This window comes from Myotis daubentonii, chromosome 2 (assembly GCF_963259705.1).
Source record: "Myotis daubentonii chromosome 2, mMyoDau2.1, whole genome shotgun sequence".
Taxonomy (NCBI): Eukaryota; Metazoa; Chordata; class Mammalia; order Chiroptera; family Vespertilionidae; genus Myotis; species Myotis daubentonii.
Window position 1 is genome coordinate 88,621,396 of NC_081841.1, and position 24,607 is coordinate 88,646,002.

Below are 24,607 nucleotides of genomic sequence, written 5' to 3' on the forward strand. Positions count from 1 at the left end.
ATCATGAAGCTATTCTTGTTGTCATCATTATGTCAACGATTGTTTTCCAAACATATTAAAGGGCTCCAGGCTGTTCGTCCTGGGTTACTGGAGAATGTCTTTCTGGGTTTCACACACCTGCATGCAGGTATGTTAAGTCCAATGGCATTTTGCCTTAAACATAAGTTCAGTGCTCAAATTGATTTAAGTGGTCCATATTAATTATCTAAAAGAATGTGACTGTGAACAGTGGATGAAAGCTGTATCTTATTTTTTATTTTATCTGGAAAATGGACGAGGAAGAAGTGAGTTTGGCAAAGATTGCTCAGTCCCCATATTTCTGACAAAGCAGCTTTCAGTTCAGAAGGATCCTCTTACCTCTCTCTCCCTTAAATACTTTGACAGCTAAAAGAGTTGCTTAGATATTATGTTCATTGTAATCACTAGAAAATTCTTGTTTTTCTGATTCCTAATAATCAAATTACTTAATTTCAAAGAAAAGAAACCTCAATATGAGACACAGCTAACAAAATTAAAGATTAAAGAGAAGAAGCAGAAAAATAATGGAGGTGTTTAGTGCCAAAGTCTCTCTGGTCTGGCATTAAAAGAACCTGGTTTAAATTTTGCTCTGAAACTTACTAGCTGAATAACCTTGGGCAAAATTCTGATCCTCAGTTGCTCATAAAAATAATAACAGTAATAATAATAATCATGTCTTATTTTAAGGGATAGTTATGAGATTTAACTTAGGTTTGTGGCCTCATAAATACTGTGTTATACAACTTCAAACACAACCATGTCACTGGAAAATTCTGTGTTCTTTTCTTTTTTTTCTGATCTTACATAATCGTATATTTTTTGTGCTTCACTTTTTTTAAGGTTCTCTTTTTTGTTTTAAAGCTTTCCAAATAGCTTAAACTACGAATCAAATGGTTTATCACTGGTTTTAACAGAAGCATATGGAAAATCAATCAGACAACATATTGAAAGCTCATCAGTAAAATTCCTCTCTCCCTTCCTCCAGAGCCTCTTCATGAAGAAGGATGAGGAGAAAAATTAGCTCTTTTTCACCATATCCTAAAAACCATATTTAATTCAGGTTGATTAAAACTTTAACAAGTTACTTCTTCCAGTAAGAGATGCATTATATGCAAACCACATGTTTAAAACTTTGAAACATATTGTGTAAATTATTCAAAATGAGATCCTTTTTATTTTTATTATTTTTCAAAATGTTAAGATTTTATTTAAAAAACTTCTGTGTTGTACAGAAAGTAAAAATGCTGTTAGAGTCTTGGTGTAACTGGTAGCCGCAGATGGCTAACTCACCAATCACAGCTATCCACGCTATAGCAAGAGTCTTACACGAAAACCTAATAATACTTACAATTTTGTTGAAGTGCAGTCCCCGAACTTGCTAGTGAATTTCCAAAAGGGACTAAATGAAGGAAACAGATGTCACAGGAACTATTCCTTGGCTCTTTGGGTGGGTGGGTAGCCTCGGGTTTGTATCACAACTACCTTGATACTTTTTATACGTCACTAGAGGCTCAGTGCACAAAATTCGTGGGGGAGGGTGGTGTCCCTCAGCCCAGCCTGCACCCTCCCCAATCCGGGAACCCTCGGGGGATGTCCAACTGCTGGTTTAGGCCTGATGCCTGTGGGATTGGGCCTAAACCAGCAGTTGGACATCCCTCTCGCAATCCAGGACCCCTGGCTCCTAACTGCTCACCCGCCTGCCTTCCTGATCACCCCTAACCACTCTGCATGCCTGCCTGATCCCCCTAACTGCTCTCCCCTGCCAGCTTGATCCCCCAACTGCCGGCTTGATCCCCCTAACTGCTCTCCCCTGCTGGCCTGATCACCCCTAACTGCCTTTGCCTCAGCCCTGCCACCATGGCTTTGTCCGGAAGGATGTCCAGAAGATTGACTGGAAGATGTCTGGTCTAATTAGTATATTACCCTTTTATTAGTATAGATTATCTAAACTAGACATTGATTTCTATAAGTAGTCCAAAATTAATTTGAGTCTACTTAAGTAATTTCTGGTGTTACAGGGCCATCAACATATATCATGAAATTATTTTGCATGGCACTATATTATCTTGATTACAAGATGAAATAAATCAATGCACAGTTGTTAATTGATGCAGCTGCCTTCACTGAGCTCTCTCTCATTCCTACAACTCTACTAAATTTGCTTTTAATTTTTTTGATGAAGCTTATAACCTCTCAATCTATAAATGATATTTTAAAGCTGAATTTATTTCAACAGAAGGTTTCTTTATAAGGATGATTTAAAACTATCTACTTGCTCTCTCTTAAGAGAGAAAAATTGGCCTTAATTTTAAAATCAATTGTGAGTTTTAGAAAAGAATACATTTCTCACTCAAGAAATTTAATATTGGTCAACTATTACTAATGTGTTTTATTAGCTATGTTTGTTTATTTATGAATGCATACCCTATCTCATTCCATATCTACTTCAGAAATGTATATGAGGAGATAAGGATCACAGGAGAAGAAAGTTGGGGGGAAGTAATATGAAATCAGGGAAGAATGAGGCCAAAATTAAGCTCCAAGACTCTGAGAAAAATGACAATCACATTAAGTTACAAGCTGTAGAGCACAGAAAAGAAAACAAAAAATTCTTTAATGTTGCAGCCCTTCTTACACTGAGGCCTGAGAGAAATTTGTCCTCCACATCCTCATGAAGAGCACTGTGTGGTATCATTGACAATGCCCTCCACACTCTTACAGCAAATGCTATCAAGTGTGCTCCATGAACTCTGCAGTATAACATTCTCTCTCTTTCTCTTTTTAAAAATCCTACCTGAGAATATTTTTTCCATTGATTTTTAGAGAAAGTAAAAGGGAGAGGGAAAGACAAAGAGAAACATTCATGTGAGAGAGACACACTGATTGGTTACCTCCCACATGCCCCCAACCAGGGCCTGGAACCTGCAACTGAGGTACAGTGGGGCCTTGACTTACGAGTGTCCCGACTAACGAGTTTTTCGAGATACGAGCCGTCTCTTGGCCAATTTTTTGCTTTGAGTTGTGAGCTAAAATTCAGGTTATGAGCCAGCTTCAGATACCCCACTGCTAGTTGGCGCAGCGAATGTCACAGTGAACGCCACAACATCAGCCCAGCATCACATGTCTCACTTGTTCACTTTAATGATTTGACATACGAGTAATTTGAGTTATGAGCTCTGTCATGGAAAGAATTAAACTCGTAAGTCAAGGCCCCACTGTACATGCCTTTGACCAGAATCAAACCCGGGACCCTTCCATCTGCAGGCTGAAATTCTATCCACTGAGCCAAACTGGCTAGGGCTGCAGTATAACATTCTTGATGTTTCTTGAAGATTCAGGAACACAATTAAGTAAAAGTAATTGTAGAAGTCTAAAATAATATAGAATAGGTGAGCAGTATAAGTGGGCATAGTCCAATTGTCTGAATGGAGCCAAGGAAATTTTACAGCAGGAATGGAAGTTCAATTCCTTCAGCAGAGTCACTGAGAACTTTCCTGGGTAAAATAAGTTATTAATGAATAGGAATAATGTTTTTCCTATACTTAAGGGGCATGGACAATCATAACCCCCAAAATATACATGAAAATGGAAATATTTCGCCAAATTACCTACCTTGGTCAAAAACACAATCTCAATTTAAACCACTCAAAGAACACTAAATCTTAAACTATATAGTTTTCTGATGAACTCCTTAAGGCTAATAAAAAAATTTTCCTTGGATCCTAGACCACCAAATATATAATATATACAGAGTGGAGCAAAAGTAGGTTTACAGTTGTGAGTACATGAAACAGAATTTATTCTTGTGTTATTATTTATTAACTAGAGGCCTGGTGCCTGAAATTTGTGCACTCAGGGGGGAGTTCCTCAGCCTGGCCTGCACCCTGTCACAGTCCGGGAGCCCTTGGGGGATGTCTGACTGATGGCTTAGGTCTGCTCCCCCCAGGGAGCGCACTGACCTTCGATCCGCTCACCAGCTGTGAGCCCAGCTTCTGGTTGAGTGGCACTCCCCCTGTGGGAGCACACTGACCATCAGGAGGCAGCTCTTGTGTTGAGCATCTGCCCCCTGATGGATAGTGAGCATCATAGTGACCAGTCATTCTGCTGTTCGGTCAATTTGCATATTAGCCTTTTATTATATAGGATTGTTATATTATTTTCCATTTGAACAAGTATAAACCTGTTTTTGCCCTATGCTATTATATATGTAAGTATAATAAAATAATATACATTTATTATTGCCCATAACTTAGATATATGTTGGAGAATAGCTATTCACAATTATTCTTTGAAGTAATGAGTTGTAAGCCATTGTTTCTTATAGTAATTAGATAATAGTGAGTTAAATAATTATTAGAAGTAAAGGTTATGTCTAGTTCATAGTATTCATCCATAAAAGACTGGTTTTCTTTCTCTTTTAGGAGTGTTAGAGCACTTGACATTCAATTAAACTAAAACCAATATCAAGTCAAAATAACAATTTGGAAAATGATAGAAAATGGAGGGAGGTAATACAATCCTTTATTAATCTCCTGACGATTATTTTCTTATATGAGAAGATAACATCACTATGATTGTATAGCTATACAATCTTATTCAAGTTACTTTCTTGCTCTTTGTCTCTATTTCTTTATTCATTGGAAATAATAATAGTGCTTCATAGTTTTGTTGTGAGAAGATAAGGAGATAATGCATGTGAAATGCCCAGAACAGTGCCTGACACATTATAAGAGCTCAATCAAGATTAATTATTATTTATCAGAAAGCAAAAAATAATCTATATTTGGTCTTATGGCTTATAACTTTATCTTATTTATACCATTAATGTAAGACAAAATCTTAGTAAAAATTGCAACAATTTTATATTACATTAACAAATGTACTTACTGGGTAATGTAGAGCATTTTGATAGAATTGCTGGGCTTAAAATCTGTTCCTAACATAGAATCCAGAGGGTCCTAGATATTCTAGATAATCAGAAATCACATGCCATCAGTCTGAAATACTATTACTACATATAATTTTCAAAAACAGAAAACTTTCATGACCCTTTTCCAACCTCTAAGGAGGTAATGAATATACTACCACTAGTAAAAATCAATAAAGCTCTATTGAGATTCTAAAGCTGAGGAGGAAGGAATGGTTTGGGTTATTGACCAGATAAACCATTGGACTCACAAACTCAAGCCTTGAAGCAGTAAATTCAAATTTGGTTTTCAGAAGAAATTAATTATTACATATTTATTAGTTTTCTATTGCTGAATAATAAATTCTACAAACTGAGCAGCTTAAAACTATACCCATTTTTTAATTATCTGGGTCAGAAATCCAGAGCTGGCCTGACTGGATTCTCTCTTCAGGGTTTAAGAAGGTCAAAATTAAGGTGGTGACCAGGTCTGTGACTTCATGTGGAGCTCAGGGTTTCATGCATCTATAGGACTGAGGTCCCTCTAAGCTTGCTGGCTGTCAGCTTCCCTCAGCATCTAGAGACTTTTGCATTCGTTGCTATGTGGACCCATCTATCTTTAAAGCCTGCAATAGTTTCCCTTGTACTGAATTTCTCTCATGCTTCAAATTTTGTCCTTAACTTTAAGACACTGACGTAAAGGACTCATGAGTTTAGGTCTGGCTGACCGAGATAATCACCTTTTTAAAGGAGATTATGATCATAACCTAATTACAAGAGTAATATACAAATAAATTCATGATGTTAAAAATTATAGAAGGTGTGGATACACCAGGGGAAGGGCCATTTAAGGGCCATTGTAGAATTCTGCTTATCACATATGTCAAAAGCCTTAAGGATTAATCATTTAAATCCTGGACCAAAAAGTCTATTTTATTGGCCTAAGGTGCCAAGTCTCAGAATTTATAAGAAAGGAACTGGCACTGGAAGCATTTGGTCAGTTGTCTCATAAATTTACAGTTTTAGAATATAAGCTGTCCTTTCTGCAGGTAAAATTAATATTAGGCTAAAATAGGCAGAACCATGGTCTTGGCATTAAGGACAAAGTGTGAAGAATCTGATCCCACCATTTCCCAGGTGCTTTATTTTCCATCAATTTTTCCATCAACTGTATCACATTTGGGCATATTACCAGTGTTTATTCAAAAAGTGTTACATAGGATCAAGAACATGGGGAACAGCTGCCCTTAATTTTAAAGATGAGATAAATAATCGTACCAGGAGTCACCAGAGTATGAACTTCAAAGGCTACATTCAAGAAGTTAATGTCATGAGTACCCATAGTTTAGAATCCATTCACACTACGGGGTCTATTGACTTTATTTCATATCTTCTGATGAGGAGTTATATACCAGTTCTTTGTTTGTTTGTAAAGCAATGTATATTAATAATTTGTTAATATATAAGCTAAAGTTCTTTGGAATTTTGTTCCTCATGTTATCTTATTTATCATATTTTTTTGGACTTTTTACCATAGCAGTGGATGGATGGGTTGATTGATTTTTGTTATTGGACAAACCTTGTATTTTAAAAAATGATATATAGTTTATATCTTTAAATGTGTTATATTATCATAACACATGTATATGTATATGTATATCTATCTACAAATTGGTTTTCTAATGTGACTTTGCCATAAATAATTGTTAAATCAAGGATAATTATATATTTTGATCAACCACAGGGATTATTAATGGCTCTCTGGAGCCCTCAGTTGCTAGAATTCTGAGTTTAGCAAGGCCTGTGTGAAAATCAGGGATGCTTGCAAGAGGTAAGGACTGGGGTGTATAAGGATATGATGTCACATTTTTGGTATTTGAAGGAAGGTTGTTATTTCAGAATAAAAGATTACTGAGGAAAGGTTGTATACTAAATCATATTTAATATATATATTTATTAACTTATTTTATTTGGTAGCAGGAACAATTTCAGAATCTCAGAGGATATGTAGGGCCACCTGAGCTGCAAAATGCATCCTGACAGCAAAATAATGACTTAAAAGAAGTCTGCAGATAAAGCTCATTGATGCCACATTTTGCCCAAAGCAGCCTTGGTTTAAAGTAACTTGGTTTCAGCTCTACTTAGAATAGAGGATTCACTTATGGTATTCACCAAAGCTCTTTGGTCTTCTAAAAAACACTTTTTGGATAAATGACAAATAAGTTTACATTGAAATATTTAATTTGTTAGACAGCTGCAGATGTGAACTGATATATGTATATTTTAAATATTTATACAAGATGGGAAAAATGAGCAAAGTAGATTAATTAAGAACTAGAAAAATTTCTTATACTCTGTACTGATGCATTAAGTTAGAGATATAGAGGGATCACAGACAGCAAGATTGGTTATTAATGACCATAAATTCTCAACAAAAAATTATTTAACATAACAAAGCCATACAGAAAATGGAATGAAACAGTGAATATTAATACTTAGAGCCCAGAAGTTGTGGCTCAGTGGTTGAGTTTCAACTCATGGACCAGGATATCATAGGTTGATTTGAGGTCAGAGCATATGCCCAGGTAGCAGCTCAATCCCTGGTAGGGGACATGCGGGACTCAGCCAATAGATTATTTTTCATCATTGATTTTTTTTATCTCTCTCTCCCTCTCCCTTCCTCTTTGAAATCAATAAAAACATAATTTAAAAAATAAAGACTTAGAAAACAGAGTCATGTCCAATGTGCATAAGAAAAGTGATCTACTGTTAAGCCTAAAACTTCTCTGAAAAGTGGAGAAGTGAGAGAGAGAGGATAGGGGTGGTACAAAAAAATAAAAAGAAAGAAAGATAAGAAGAAGACAAAAGAGAAAATGACAGGGAGAGAAAAATAAGGTAAGGGGATAAGACATGACAACTATTGTATTGCTACTGTATGGTGAAATTCTGATTCTTGTATTTCATAAATCAACATAAATAATAATGAGAATGTTTATCTATACTAATAAAAGGGTAATATGCTAATTAGATCAGGCATCTTCCTGACATCCTTCTGTACAAAGCCACAGTGGTGGAGGCCAAGGTAGAGGCAGTTAGGGGTGATCAGGCCAGGAGGGAGGAGCAGTTAGGGGTGATCAGGCCAGGAGGGGAGTAGTTAGGGGCATGAGGCTGGCAAGTGGCAGTTAGGAGCGATCAGGCAGGCAGGCAAGAGGTTAGGAGCCAGTGGTCCTGGATTGCTAGAGGGATCCCGGATTGGAGAGGGTGTAGGCCAGACTGATGGACCCCCCCCCCACCACATGCATGAATTTCATGCACCAGTCCTCTAGTATCTTAATAAAAATGTATCTAAGTTCCATACAATATAAATATATGCTTTTATCTAAATATTTAATTTTTCTTAGTTATTCTAAATCATTATTGTAAGAAAGATTTGCTGAAACCGGTTTGGCTCAGTGGATAGAGCGTCGGCTTGCGGACTGAAGGGTCCCAGGTTCGGTTCCGGTTAAGGGCATGTGCCTGGGTTGCGGGCACATACCCAGTGGGAGGTGTGCAGGAGGCAGCTGATCGATGTCTCTCTCATCGATGTTTCTAGCTCTCTATCTCTCTCCCTTCCTCTCTGTAGAAAATCAATAAAATATATTTTTAAAAAAAGAAAGATTTACACTTGAACAACTGCCCAAAATATGTTATGACCCTGTAATGATGATGTAATTTCCCTTTGGGTTTATTTATATGTAATTAGTTTTTGTCAATGTAGTGCATTAATTACACTCCAGCATTTAAAGGTCTGTTTGTTTTCTGACTCAGAAAAATTAATCTGTATTCTTTAGTTATGTAAAAAGCCTAACATTTAATTAGGAAAATATCATATCAGATTTGTAAAATGTGGGCTGTAACCTTGCCAATGCCTACATTACTGCTGAGAGATAATCAGTCATTTAGGAAAGCACATTTGCTCTTGGAATACTGTCTTGTCCCAAACTATTGTCTTTTATATTCTTTTTACCTCCCAATTTATTATAATCTAACATTTTCTTTCCTTTATAGCAAACACCCTAAAGTTCTTTATCATTGCATATGTATTATTTTTACTTTTCCTAACTGCCTATGGCTTTTTTCCTTACTTTTTTTTCTGTTCTATCTTGATAACTCTTTTTTTTTTTTTTGGCCCAATTTTGTGAGAAGATATAGAGGAAATAAAGTGAACTGTAATAAAACAAAAGAGTATTTCAATGTTAATCTCTAACATTGAACATGTTCTGGAGAAAAAGTTCATATGAAATTATTAAGACAGAACATCTCAATATATAAATAAACAGAAATCTATTTGAAGAAAACAATCCCCAATAATTCCTCATACAATGCTTCTAGAAGTACCTCAGCTTGGCCAATAGGTATGTTTTCATAGTTGTATAAATCATCCAGGTCTTCCAAGGTGGCGTCATAAGTTTCTGAGTCATAGTTGATAGGCTCTAACGTTGGAGCAGTCATAGCAGCATCAAAGATGACAAGTCCCAGAACCAGTCTTGCTAATGCTTTCATTTTTCAAACTCTCCTAATCATAAAATATTAACATGCATAAATATTTAATTGATAATAACTTATGAATAGTTTGCATTAAACAGGAATGATAGATAAATCAATGTCAACATTGAGGAACTCAAGCTGGTAGCTTTCTTTACATGGGTAGTTTATAAACATAACACAATAATTTGTATGCTTTCTGATGGCTGTTGATACCAGATATTCAAATTAAGATGCAAACCTATCCATATTTTTACAGTAGATACTGTAAATACAGTGAAAATGATTTTATTTTATAAAGAAACATGGTAAAAATAGGATGTAGAAAGATTGTAATATACTTATTTCCAAAAGTCTTTATATTACCTAAGCATTATTGTTTCATCAACTCTGGAATGTAGGAATGATGATGACGAGGATGATGATGATCAATATAACACACTGTTTTACACATGAGAAAACCAAGACAGAGTTGGCTAGTTCTACAAGTAGGACTTATAAGTGTTTCTTGTATATTCAAGCCTAGGGTCTTTTCAGACAAAATAATAAGGATCTTTTTTTCTTTTTACTTCTTTTTGCTATGGGTGTTATTAAAATATAGATAATTTAATATGTGCATGCATTAATATTCCATGCAATATTTTCCAAAACTTATTCTTAACTAAATGGAGCATAACAGAGAGTTATTTTTCTTTACTCCTTAGTGTTTTATTTCATTTCTTAATATCTAAGGTATCTGAGGATTAACTCAGAATCAATAAGAAAATATGTCTAAAAGGCGCTATTTGGCGAGATCCTTTAAAGGAGGATTTGTACACACACAGGACTAAAGAAATTTTTTGTTTTGTAATTCTTTAACAAGCACAATTCTTATTTCATGATAACAATATGTTTGTTAATTTAATCAAAATCTTATAATGTTAATTATTTACTTCTATATCTACTCCTTTAAATATATTTTAGTTTATTTAAACAATTCTCATTTTAATTTTAACCATTTAAGTTGAGCCTATCAAAAATGTTACCTAATGATTATTTATTGGGGAAGCACAGTATTTGTAAAACTTTTTTTTTTTATCAAACATGTCTAATTTTAAAGGCTTTGTGTTTTGGATACACTTCTTGGGTTTACTTTAAAACAGTATCTATGGTGTTTGTACCTACGCACACATATAAAAGGGAATTCATGGTAAACATTACTTTTAAACCTGAATGCACTGGCAGACACACTGACCTTCAGTTATTTGAAAGAAAGTCTTTATGAAGCAGGTTTAGGCAGAAGGATATGAAATTCCTCTGAGAATCAGAAGCAGTACAAGGAGCTCCTTTTTATCCCCTTCTATGCTTTCTTCAAATAATTTTTTTATTCAAACTGGCTAAACTAAGCCTCTGTTTTACCTGCCTTTGAAGAGATCTTTGCAAGATTACAGATTTGGAACTGTTTTATGCAATTACTAACAAAGTCCTACTTAATAAAACAGTGATTTGCAAATCTTCCAGGATCCATTCTCCTATATTCAGATGAGAAACATTAACAGTGGCCACGCTAACCTAAAATTTTTTTTTTCTTTGTACATTTCTGGCAACTTGCATTGTTCAAAGAAATATGCACTTCCTGGTTCTTTTTCTCACTTTATACTCTACATTTGATTATAAATGTCTATATATTAGAGTTTACCTGAATTTGGCATATCTCCTAAAGCTACCAGCAAATAGGCAATAGTGTGAATCTTAGAAATATGAAGAACATGTATCTGTGCTTAGTTAAAAATATGTTTCTTCTTTCAAGTAATTTTATCAGTATTTAATATAGTCTCTGTTGAAACTTTGTAATTGTTGTCTACTTCACTCCATTTCATGATATTTTGAAAATGCATGCTTATATAAAACTTTAAAATATATCACTCAAACAGACATTATAAATGCATGATTCTAGTATAATTATTATGTTTTTTAAACATCTGAAATCTCATCATTTTCTTCTTTTGCTTAATAGTTCAATCAATAATGATCAATAGTGCCTGTCTATACTGGCAAAGAATGTGGTATGTCAGGGCACTTCATTCAAGGAATGTATTGGAAACTGCTATAATTTTATTGTCATCTGTCATGACTATCAAGATCAACTATGTTGCTGTATGTTATTAATTCCTAAGCTAATTCAGAATTTTGGATTTTTCCAATAATATTATAAATATAAATATAGAAAACCTACACCCAATCCATTGAGTCAAAGTTCACCATGAGATTTTAAAGCAAGTTGAATTATTTTTTTAAAGGTTGTGATAGTAGGAAAAAGGTTCTCTAACCCAAGAAGAAAGCAAGTGTAAACACTTACCTTGGCTCCTAGTTGGCGAAATGGCACGAAGTGACTGAAGACACAGAGCCAGTGGTATTTGCCCCTGACCAATGGTTTTGAATTCTGGTCTGTGGGAGGTGGAATTTGTAACACTCAATATTCTGTTTGAAAAAGCTAACCTTGAGAAATGCTTCTCAGTCTTTAAAAACCCCAAACTCCTTTATAGTCACTCAAATATAGTCACCCAAATTACACAGTATGTAAACTTCTTGAAATTATCTTAAAGGAGTTGTGATTGCCAATATGTCACGTTAAACATCTTAAATGGAAAAAGTTGGTTTTGACATATCTCATCTATAAAAAATTCACCAATTAAATAGTTAATGTATGCTGTGATACTATTTATGCATATTTCAGAAATATTCCAATAAGAAATAATTTTCCTAAACCTTGCATGTCTTAAATTGCTTTCTTCAGTTTTTATTAATGTTAACCGAAATTCAGTAACAGTTGTTTAAAGTTGGGTACATAAAAATATATATATCCACATTATTTTGATTGCTTGGAATGCTTTGAGAGCAATGAAACAATGAACCTTTTGCATGGATATATTTTTTTAAATATTCAGAAATAATCATAAATATGATCTGAAAGTTTTTTGGGGGGAAAAGTCTCCTTTTCTTCCCTTTTATCTATCAGAGCCAAGCTAATCAAATTACATTAAAAACTTTCTTTCAGAATATGAGATTTATTTTAGGTTCTTGGAACCTGACACGGTTTGTGAAACTAAGTTTAATTACAGGTGTGAAGATAAAATATATTTATATTAAATTTCTATTCTTCACTTCCATTCACACTGCAAACATTCTAGAGAAGAATGGAACTTGAGTTTTTTATTCGGGCATGCTTTCCATAAGTCTAGGTGTCTGGTTCTCACCTGTGCATCAGGAATCCCCTCTAGGACCAGAAGTGAATATTGTATTAAATTTTGAAAGCAGGTTTGGTCCTGGACAAACTGCTAGAGAACTCTCACTCTCCTTTCTGCTTCCCTCCCATCTCTTCTTTCCCCGAACTTCTTTGCCCATCAATGCAGGACACTCTCAGTCATTATCCCCACCACCCACACCTGCTGCCAAATGATCTGTTCTCAGTGTGCATTCTTTTCTCTGGACCAATTTAATCTGTAAGACAAGCTGTGGTAGTAGGTGAAGTATGAAGTCTACCAAGACTCCGCGTGTAAGAGGAGGCCACGTGGAGGCAGGGACCTCTTCCTCGCATCTGACCATGGTATATAGCGGCCACTGTCAGGAACAATTCTGAAAAGGGACCTGGATCTGAGTTCCTTTGCTGGATGTGTTTAGCAGCAATGAACCCACTATGCAATAGATGGTTTTACAGGTTGTTAATTCTCTCAACAATATTTAAACTGACACTCGAATGTTAGATTACATGTGACACAAAGAGAAAGCCAAATCAGGTCAAGTTCCCAGATGTTACTGAGCCCCTCTGAGGGCTATTGGCGAAGGTAAAGGGACAGTGGTATCTCTCAGTTTCTTAGATTCTAAAGCTGTTTACCTGTCACAAGTTTGCAGGCTCTTTCAGATGCTTCAGAATAAAAATAGATGAATACAGATCTGTGAAAATACCCACTATCTCTTCCTCTTCCTGCATTGTTTAAGCAAGTGCTCTGCACATTGTCAGCGAGGTGGATCTATCTAGTCACTTGCTTTCTGGGGGGTTCTGGCTGAACCTATAAGACTATATCCAGAAATAACTCTTTCACACTGTTCTTCGAATTGTTGGTATGTAAGTGACATCTTCTTTAGGCTTCAGAACACTCTCTACTAATGCAGTTGTGTTGTGACAACTTAATGACCAAATTATTTATCTTAATATAGGATTGAAAGCATAAATTATCATTCCTGAGTTTTCTTTCAGGTAAATAAGCCTTTCATCTTCCTTTATAACAATGGGCAATTTTAAACTTCATTTCTTTCTATTTTATTTGGACCCTCTCCAAAATTTCAAAATCTATTTTGAAATGTAGGAGCTCAAATTTGTAACAATCTCATGAGGACCTAATCTCTATTGAACAGTAAGGAAGGATTAATTACAAGTTCCAGCCTTTCTTATCCCTGGTAAATATCTTCTAGTTTCATGATAATTTTTTAAATAGTGAACTTGGTTATCGGATACCCTCAGGGGATCAGTTATTAAGACTAGTTGCATTATCTAGTAAATTAGGCCTGTGGCTTTATTCCACCCTTTTATAAATCCTTTTGGCTATCACTTTTTACAAAATTAATTAAATGCCATCCTGTTTGCCTAAACAGAATTAATTTTAAACAGAATAGTCTTATCTTAATGATTGTCTTCTCTCTGTTCTGTAGCAGTGGTAAACAGAAAAGAGTAATCACTCTGATAGTTCACTGCTGTCTGTCCTTGTCTGCAGACCCAAAAGCCCACATCTGTAAGAGCTGCAGGAGGGTATAGAGAGCCCAACCAACTCATTATAAGAAATAAAACTGTTGCCTGAAATGATTAGCTCAGTTCCCATGAAGAATTCCCATGTTGCCTATATACATCATGAACCCATGATACACCATATGGTCTGTACCTTCTTATTTTATCAAGTTTCTTCCTCCAGAATCTTTTAATCTCACTCTGCAAGCTGTAAATTCTCCTTTGTCCTTCGTTTCTTTCAGAAAGTTTGCCTTTGCTTTCTTTACAAGAATCTGGCTGTCTCCTGACAAAGGTATTCTACTGAGTCTTTTAACGTAGTAGCTGTGTTTTCTTCTTCCTTCACAAACTCATAGATGGAGGGACTTCTTTTTCTTTTGCTCTACATATTCTCTTCCAGATAATTTCTTCTCTTTACCATTTCAAAAACTTCATTCATTCTGAAACTCCTCACATTTGGCTTAATTATCTACAAACTCTTCCCTATCATCAACTGCTTGACTCTTGTTGTTGGAAACTTTCACTCCTGACTCACTCATACCCTCTACTTATACTCCAGTCATCATTTCCAATGAGGCCAGCCTCTATTCACATGATCCATCTGTCATGTTGACCTGGTAGTTGCTTTAATTTTTTATGTAAAGTTTCCACCTTTCTACCCCACACCATTATTGTCTTACCCTTTAGCTTGTAATTACCAGGAATAACAACCATACTAGTGGGGTATTCTTATAATTTTTCTTTTTATCTCATGAGACCTTCATTGTATAGACTCCATCAATTTTTCACTATTCATTAAATCTCCTATCTTCAAATCCCTCCTTAACTTTTAATTTGATAGATGATTACCATCCTTTCAAGCATTTTCTGTTCTATGTTTCCTTCTATCATGGCTAGAAAACCCTCAACTTTTGTTGAACTTAACTTTCAACTCGCTCCTCTTCTGCATTACTAGTCTGCATTGAGCAGTCTTTGTATTACTAATGAAATCACACACAATGATGACTGGTGTCACTTTAAATTCTTAAAGAACAGTTTCAACCCTAGCCAGAGATCTACTATAGTGCTTTGTTCAATTCCCTACTCAACACTCTAAGATGACTACTTTATAACATTTCAGTCTTTAAACCTCCTATATTCTTCTTCTTCTCACTGAAAGTCTTTAGAGTGATGGTAGAAGTCATCAGAGAAACATTCAATTAACTTTCCACTATCAAATCCACCTGCACTTATATGCATCTTCTTTGTTTCAAGTCTGTGACCATGCAAGAAGTTTAAGTTCCCCAAATGATGCCAAGAGTAGTATTCCCTTTCCTCTTCTCAAGGTCTGTGGTTCTTTAATAATGTCTCTGCACTGCTGATTCTTAAATGATATTAAGTACTTAGAAACTGTACCCTCTCAGTATCTCTCTATTAGGTCAACTCTATGTGCAAACACATATGCTCTGGAAAAAGGTCACACAAGTATTCTATATAACATAAATAAACTGAAAGTCAATAAGATGATGGTTTCATAGAATCTGTGAGAGCAAAAAAATGTATCTGAAGACCTACACATCCTCCAATTTTGACTTTTGATATTATGCCTCATCTTTAAAAAATAATAGCTCTTGGACTACATATTTTCATCATCTTACTATCTTATTTCTACATACCCCTTTTCAGAAAAAAATTCCGAAATTAATGGTGTACATTGACTGTTTCCTCTTCTTCTGTTCTCATTTGCTCATCATTCCACTGCAATTTGGGCTATGAATAGGTGATTTTTTGCCTTTCTCTTAATTGTTATACTGGCAGACTATCTTTGGTTCAATGTGATCTTTTCCCTGCCTCATTGGCTATGCCTTTTCTATGTTTTTTTTTTTGGTCAGTATTCTCTTCCTCTACCCAGCCTCTAAATTCTGGAGTGACTCAGGTTTTAATTCTAATTTTTTATTTCTGTATCCTTTCTTATTCAGTGACCTCAACTGTTTCCATGATAAACTTAGAGTAAAATCAAGAATGATTTTAATAACTAACATTTGAATGCTCATTATGGGCCTGGCATTGTTTATGATCCTCTCTTTTGGAAGAGGAAACTAAGGTCCAGGGAGATTAAGTGACTTCAGCTCATGAGAGACAAAGCCAAAGTTAAAGCTGAAGCCATCTTCCAGCTTCACCTCTCCAGCTGGCTGAGTTCACTCTGCACTGCTGATTCTTAAATGATATTAAGTACTTAGAATGACATCTTCACTTGGGCATGTAGTGGGAAAATCACAATATGCCTGAAATAATGCCCTTTGACCCCATCTTACACTTTGTTCTTCCACTCGTTTTATATCAAGTGATATCACATTTCTCTAGCTCAATATCTTAAAATTATTGAAAATTTCTTCCTTTTCCTTAATGTTTTTTCTCCATCCCGTCTATCAATAGAAGTGAGTTCTTTAACTATATCTCATTCCACCACCCTCTTTCACCTGAACTACCGAAAAAGCATACTACTGGGTGTCCTGGCTTCCTCTTTCATGCTTCTATTATTCACTCTCAAACTACAGATGTTAAATTATAAATACTAAAGCTTTAAAAGTTTTCATTAAAAACATCAAGAAACTTCATATCTGTCTTTAAAATTAAAACATGCAAACCATATCCTGGAAAGTTCCCTATCAGCTAGAGCCTGCCTACTTCTCCAACCTTAGATCAATCACCTCTCCTTCAGTTATTGTGCTACAGTCATGCACATGACTTTCCTGCTTTTGAATCACACCAAGCATTGTTTTTTTCAAACTGTTATACCTAATATTATCATCCCCCTTTTTAGAATGGCTGGCTCACTTTTTAAACTATCTAAAATCTGCATAAATACCACCTCAAAGGGGCTTTCCCTTGATCCCTCCCTAGCAACATAGACCCTCTTCCTATTACATTCTAATGCCACACCATATTTTTTTATAGAATTTGCTATAATCTATTATTATATTTTTTTATATATGTCTCTCCTGGATGAGTATAAAATCCATGACGCATAAATTTTACTGGTCATATTCAAAGTTGCATCCTTAGTGTCCTAAAGGAGTCCTTGGCCCACAGTTCATGCAATACATTTTGAATGAATGAATAAATTAATGATTGACTATATAAGGCCAAGAAAAGTAATAATTACTTAATAAATTATGATTTGCTTGGGCTATTCTAAGATACATAGGATTACTTACACTTACAATAACTGGTACTTGGTTAGCCAGCTAAATTAATTATTTTTTCTGTTCTAGCTAACTGCCAATCATTCCTGGGACAGTTTTCAAGCCATTGCACGTGGGTCTCTTACAACAAAATTTTACATTTATTTGTTACTAAGTCTTTCTCGTGTCTTGTACCAAAATATATGGCATGGAGTTTGATGAGAATCTGAGAGTTCATACCATTCAGGACTTCTTCCAGATGGAAGTACAAAAAAGCAAATATCAAACTGACTTAGAAAAAAGGGAGTTATTTGGCCCAAGAAGCTAAAAAGTACATGTTTCTCTCTTTCCAGAGGATTTCCTTGTGGGAGACACCATTCTCAATGGGCTTTTACAAAGACAAGGTGGCTACATTTGCTCCATATCTTACATCTGTTCACTTTAAAATCTAGAGGGGAGTTATTTCTTCTAGAAATCGAAGAAAATATTTCCTTTGTGTTGTTAATTTTGATCAAAGCACGTGTTCATTACCAAAAGAAGAAAAATGGAATTGGGACAATTCAGTGTCTATTTGGCTGAATCCTGACCTCAGTTGAGGCTCTGCTCAAATGTTACCTCTTCAGTTACTCTTTCCTTGACCACTCCGTAAAAGAGGACCAGCTTCTTCATCATACTTACACTAGTAACTATCTGACATCACTTTCTAAAATTTTAGTCCATTAATTTCCTTCACTAAAATGTTACCTCTTTGAAAACATGGTTTCTCTGTTTGGTTTATTGATGCATTTTCATTCCTTAGCACATAATAAGCATCTGATAAATCTTTGTTGAATAAATTAATACACTGACTTAGATCTTAGGCCTCATGCCCAGAGTGGACTGAAAAAGTAGTGGAGAGGGGTTCCCAGGAGAGACTAGTAAAAGAATAGAGAATGATTACTAATTACAGAAGTCTTTGATGTTAATGCATGGCTTTCTGAAAATTAGTTTGGCTAAACTAAAGTTTCTTTTGCCAAGTTTCTGATTTTAGCTGTCTTCCAAATGGATCTAATGTAAAACAACAAATAATTGATAAACAACATACTATGGTAGAATTATTAAATTTCTGCTTCAAGTATAGCTTATGATACACTATGTTTTCTACATCATTTTCATATTACCCATGATTAGTCAATTATAATTAAAATAATAATTATAGACACGATTAATGCTTATTTGTCATTATACTCTAGACTCTGAATTATTGATTTTTACATGACCTTTCTATGTTGCATCTTTTAGAAAACTTTTTATTTTTATATAAATTATACTTGTTCACCTTTATAAAAATTGAAAGACTATAATTGTTTTGAGGAAAAATAAAAATAATCCCCCAAATGCTTATGACCCAAAATATTATTGCATATCTATGTATGAAAAAAGAGATGAGATAGATTTAAATAATATTATAAAATATGATAATGTGATATATTTTATTTAAAATATTTAACTCTAGCCCTGACTGGTTTGGCTCAGTGGATAGAGCTTCAGCCTTGGGACTGAAGGGTCCTGGGTTTGATTCCAGTCAAGGGCATGTACATTGGTTGCAGGCACATCCCCAGTGGGGGGTGTGCAGGAGGCAGCTGGTCGATGTTTCTCATCGATGTTTCTGGCTCTCTGTCCCTCTCTGTAAAAAATCAATCAAAAAAATATAAAAAATATTTAACTCTACTTACATTTACTACCAGAAAAATTGAACTTTAGGTAAAGGAATTTGTGAGAGATATTTCATCACAAAAAATATTATTTAAAAATTATCAAAATAAAGATTAATAATTGTGAAAGACATTGAGTCAAATCAATTTAAAACATTTCTGATTTATATGTACTATTTACATTTGCATTTCTTACCACTTTCCAATTTTGTTATGTTTTTAGTTTGTAACGATTAGCAAATTTTTCTTTCATCTAAATGTACACTGTTTAATTTAGCAATATATTTAAGGGTTTCTAATATGTCCTGCACTTTAACTTAGATTTCATCACACATTTAATCTTCACAATAACCTTATGAAGTATATTAATAATTTTACTGAGATTATACACCAAAAAAAGTGTCAGAATGGAAATTATAACATAAAAATTTAGATTCAGGCCATTCTCTTTGTCTGATTACACAAAAATATTGTTACTGATGTTTGACCTTATATATACACACTATGGCATTTAACACTAATGAGCTATTATTTTGTCCCACATCTGCCTCATTGTTTGAATGTACAAATTTGATACAATTCTATTTTTTGGCTCTATTCATTTTCAAACCCATCCTCCCCCAGCAATTGCATGTGTGTTATATTCCCTGAGTCTTTGCATGTTTGAAAATGTCTGTGAGCTTTTTACTCTAAGGAGAAATAGTTTGTTAGGATATTCTTGGGTTACTTTTTTTTTTTTTTAAGAACACTGAGACTTTGCTTCATTGTCTTCTGGCACTGAAGTTACAGTGGAAAATCTGAAGCCAGCCTAATTATTTTCCACTGTTTAGTTCACTTGCTTTTCCTCTCTGGAGGCTCATAAGATGTTTTCTAGACCTTGAACATTGGTAACACCAAGAAGTGATGACTTGGCCTTTATAGTGCTCTATCAGTATTTCCTGGAGAGGAAGGTACATTTACTTGCAGATGAATTGCTATTCTTAATTGCAGCACAAATATTTTCTAGTTAATTTTATTATTTTCTGCATATTTTCATAATTTGACAATTTTCTATTTTTAATAAATATTTTAAAATATGTCCAAAGGAAAATTAACAAAAGTCTGCTGTCCAAGCAAAGCTGGTGCATCAGAGCCTTCACTGACCTAAAGAAAGGCCAGTCAGACAAAGACAATTCCAGGCAACTTTAGCCTTTTTGTCTAAAAAAGGGAGTGAGACTAAGAAATGCTTCTGAAGAGCACATCCCAGGAACTGCAGTCTACTAAAAATCTAAGATTTCATCGTAGAAGTATAGAGTGTTTACCTCCGCCAACACTTTAGCAACACATCAACAGGACATCAATATACAAACAACAGATTACAACTGAGAGAGCTAAGAGACACAGAATCTACTTAAGAAAGAGTTTTTAGGGAAATCCAAAGAGAACACAAAACAAAAAGTTTAACAAGGAAACTAGAGAAAATTGAAGCTTTTCTGGCACAGCTTTGTTAAACATCAAACCCAACCCTACTCCTAGGCAGATTAACATAAAATCTCACACTAAAAAACAACTACCTTCAAACCTCATAGGGAAGGTAGGGGAGAGTAGGGGTATAAGGGAGAGATCAACCAAAGGACTTGTATGCATGCATATAAGCCTAACCAATGGACACAGACAACAGGGGGAGTGAGGGCATGAGTGGGGGTTGAGGGGACAACGGGGGGATAAGGACACATATGTAATACCTTAATCAATAAAGAAAAAGAGAAAAAATAAAAAACAGCCATCTTAGTGTCTGCTACCCTATACATGATGCCCAGAATTCAATAAAAAATTAGAAAGCATGCTAAAAGGCAAGATAAACTCAGCCTGAAAAGACAAAGCAAGCATCAGAACATGACTCAGGACACATTTTAGAATTATCAGATAGAGAACTTAAAAAGTATTATGATTCCTATGTTAAGTACGCTAATGGAAAAAGTAGACAATTTACTAAAACAGATAAGCAATGTAGGCAGAGATATAGAAACTCTAAGAAAGAACCAAAATAACTTTATTGAAATCAAAGACACTGTAATAGAAGTGAAGAATGCTTTTGATGGACTCATCAGTAGGCCGGACATAGTCATGAAATGAATCTATGAGCCAGAAGATATGTCAATAGCAACTTCCATAAGTAAAATGCAGAGTAAAAAAGTGTTTAAAGAAACAGAATATTCAAGAATTGTGGGGCAATTATAAGAGGAGCATTATATATGTAATGGAAACACTTGAAGGAGAAGATGGAAAGAAACAGAATGTTTGAAGTAATAATTACAGAATTTCCCCAAATCACTGACAGATAACAACTTACACATCCAGGAAAATTAGAGAACACCAAGCAAGCTAGATACCAAAAATAATCTACCTTAGACATATCATATACAAACTGCAGAAAAGCAAAGACAAAGACAAATTCTTAAAATAATTCCTATATAATGGTTGAAAGGTCCCTTTAAAGCAGCGGTTCTCAACCTGTGGGTCACGACCCCTTTGGCGGTCTAACGACCCTTTCACAGGGGTCGCCTAAGACCATCCTGCATATCAGATATTTACATTACCATTCATAACACTACCAACGTTACAGTTATGAAGTAGCAATGAAAATAATTTTATGGTTGGGTCACAACATGAGAAACTGCATTTAAAAGGCCAGAAGGTTGAGAACCACTGCCTTAGAGGAACAAAAATAAGAATTACATTGAAATTCTTATCAGAAACCATACAAGCAACAAGAAGGTAGAGTGAGATATTTAAAATATTGTATTAGAATTATTTATCCATTGAAGGTATCTGTTAGGATGAAGGAGAAATAAAGACTTTTTCAGACAAACTAGAGAAATTTGCGAAATTTGCCACCAGTAGATCTGTCTTTCAGATACGGTAAAAGAATTTTTTGGAGAGAAGGATATATATATATAGTCTGAAACCTGAATCTACATGAAGAAAGAAAAAGCATAAGAGAAGGTATAAATGAAGATAAAATATAATCTTTATTTCTCTTACTCTTACTTTATTTAATAGACAATGATTTGTTCAAAATAATGACAGTGACAATGTATTAGGTATTCACATTACCTAATACAGTACAATATAGCACATGGACAAATAAAATGAATGACAGCAATCCTAGAAGGAAGGAGAAGGAGGAGTTGGGAATATTCTATAGCAGTTTTATTCATAATTGCCAAAACCTGGGAGCAATCAAGATATCCTTCAATGATGAACTGATCAACATACAGAGGTATATTAATACATTGGATCATTATTCATAAATTTAAAAAAAAGCTGAGCTATCAAGCCACAAAAAGACTTGGAGAAAAATTGAATATCAGTTGCTAAATGAAAGAAGACAATCTTAAGAATCTACACATTATCTGATTCCAACCATATGACATTTGAGAAAAGACAAAACTATAGAGACAGTAAAGAGATCAGTATTTACCTGGTGTTTAAATTGGTTGGTAAGGGTAAATAAGTTAAGCATAGGGATATTCAGGACAGGGAAACCACCTGACACTATAGTGATAGATACAAGTCATTATGCACTTAGTCAAAACCCATAAAATGAACAACAAAAATAATAAATCTAAAGTACAGACTTTAATTAACAATAGTATATTAATATTAGTTATTAATTATAATAAACATTCCACACTAATGCAAGATATTAAGAAATAAAATATGTCCAAGGAGGGGAGAGGGTAATATGGAAATAACTGTACTATCTGCTCAATTTTTCTATAAATCTAAAACTGTTCTAAGAAAATAATATTTAGTCTTTTCATTTCACACCAATACAAAAGGTTAACATATTTATTGACTTGCCAATTTGACTATTTTTTTTAATGTACCTCCTATATCCCAAGCATGTACTTGGGGCATATGCCTTTGTGGAATTCTGTTGTAGTGAGAACCCAGATTAAATATGCAATATCATACTAGATTAGGAAAAGACCATTTTAAAATGGTAACTCCTATAATGGGTACTACCAGTGCTACAGTTGCTATTTCTAATTATGAATGAGTTCCTGCATTCATCTTCAGGGATAAACCACACACAGGAGAAATTCTGTCTCCTTTAACAAATATTTTACTAAAGGAAGACATTTGAAATCAAAAGAGGGTTTTATCAGAGTAGAAATTTTATCACACAGTGCATCTGTGGTATTAATACAGAATATTTTCTGACTTTTAATTTTATAGTCTACATGTGCATATAAATGCCAGCAGTCGTAATGATTTGCTCTCAAGTTTTCTAATTCTAATGTTTGTTGACTCTGTTACAATTAATATCTAGTCGTCTTTTGGCTGCAGTTACTTTACGTTGTCTAACTTGGTTAAATCACTTGTTCTGAATTGAATAAGTTAATTCATGTACTTGTTTACAAGATGATGTGTTTTTCATCTTGGCTTTCACAGCTGGTGTAGCTGAATAGGCTTTTTGCTCTAAGTTTGATACTGATCCCAAAGCATCCTCCAATTTTCACTCTTTCTATGCCTCACTTCTCTTCTGGAGTTTGCTGCTCAAGACAGCATTCAATACAGTTTTTGTAAGTTACTGCTAAGTTTTCCTCTCCTTGTCAAATAAGTGTCTCCAGTTGTAGTCATTTTTTAGACTTGAGTTTTTAAAATATATAATTGCCAAAGTCATTAACAAATATTTAAATAATTAAAAGGAAAACAAATATACATAAGAAAGAGAGCTAAACTGGAATTTTAGTAAGTTTGTTAATAATTAATGAACTATTTGTGAAAACAACTATATGGTATATTGTGTATTATGGACACCAAACCTAGAGATTTAATTCTATTTAGTCTTTTTATTATAATTTAAAACATCAAGCAAATATCTCAGAAAGTCAGAAAGGCTTCTCTTGTACAAGAGAAAAGACAGAAGATCTGTTTGACAACCAGGAAACTTTTCCATTTAAAGGACTACAGAATTTATATTTCTACTTAATGCACTAGGTCTGAATTTTTTTAAAAAATGTTTACACTCCATGATTTTGTATAGTTGCTATTTAAAAATCTCCTTACAATGTTATTATGTGCAACAAAACAAAGACTTTCTTGAACTTAGAATTAAGTAAAACATCATGAATGTAGCCAAAACGTGTTTTCCAATCTCATCTTATCCTGAACACTCGGTTATGTGAAGCAATACTCTAGCCACTCAGTTGAGATTATTGCTCATTTTCCTAACTTTTATTCTATTTAATCCTATATAATAAAAGCCTAGGGACTGAACGGCAGAACAACCAGAATGACCGGTTGACTAGTCGCTGTGACGTGCACTGACCACCAAGGGTAGACGTTCAGTGCAGGAGCTGCCCCCTGGTGGTCAGTGTGCTCCCGCAGTGGAAGCACCGCTTGGCTGACCAGGATGAATGAAGCTCCCACAGCAGGCCCATCCCCACAGGTCACGCCCCCTCCCTCCCCCGCGCCCCCCCCCCCCCGCAGGGCATGAATCCCATGCACCGGGCCTCTAGTATTTTATAAGAGCACACCCTTCCTCATTCAA

General features: G+C 34.7%; 1 protein-coding gene across 1 annotated transcript in view; it reads right to left on the minus strand.

Moving 5' to 3' along the window:
- EPYC (epiphycan) overlaps positions 1-11,874 on the minus strand; it is a 43,754-nt gene extending 31,880 nt beyond the window's left edge. The window contains exons 1-2 of the mRNA XM_059681040.1: positions 11,787-11,874; positions 9,302-9,479 (exon numbers count right to left, since the gene is read on the minus strand). Coding sequence (XP_059537023.1) covers positions 9,302-9,466 — 165 coding nt within the window. The 5' untranslated portion in view covers positions 9,467-9,479; positions 11,787-11,874. The remainder of the gene's footprint in view (positions 1-9,301; positions 9,480-11,786) is intronic.
- Between the last annotated feature and the right edge of the window lie 12,733 nt (positions 11,875-24,607).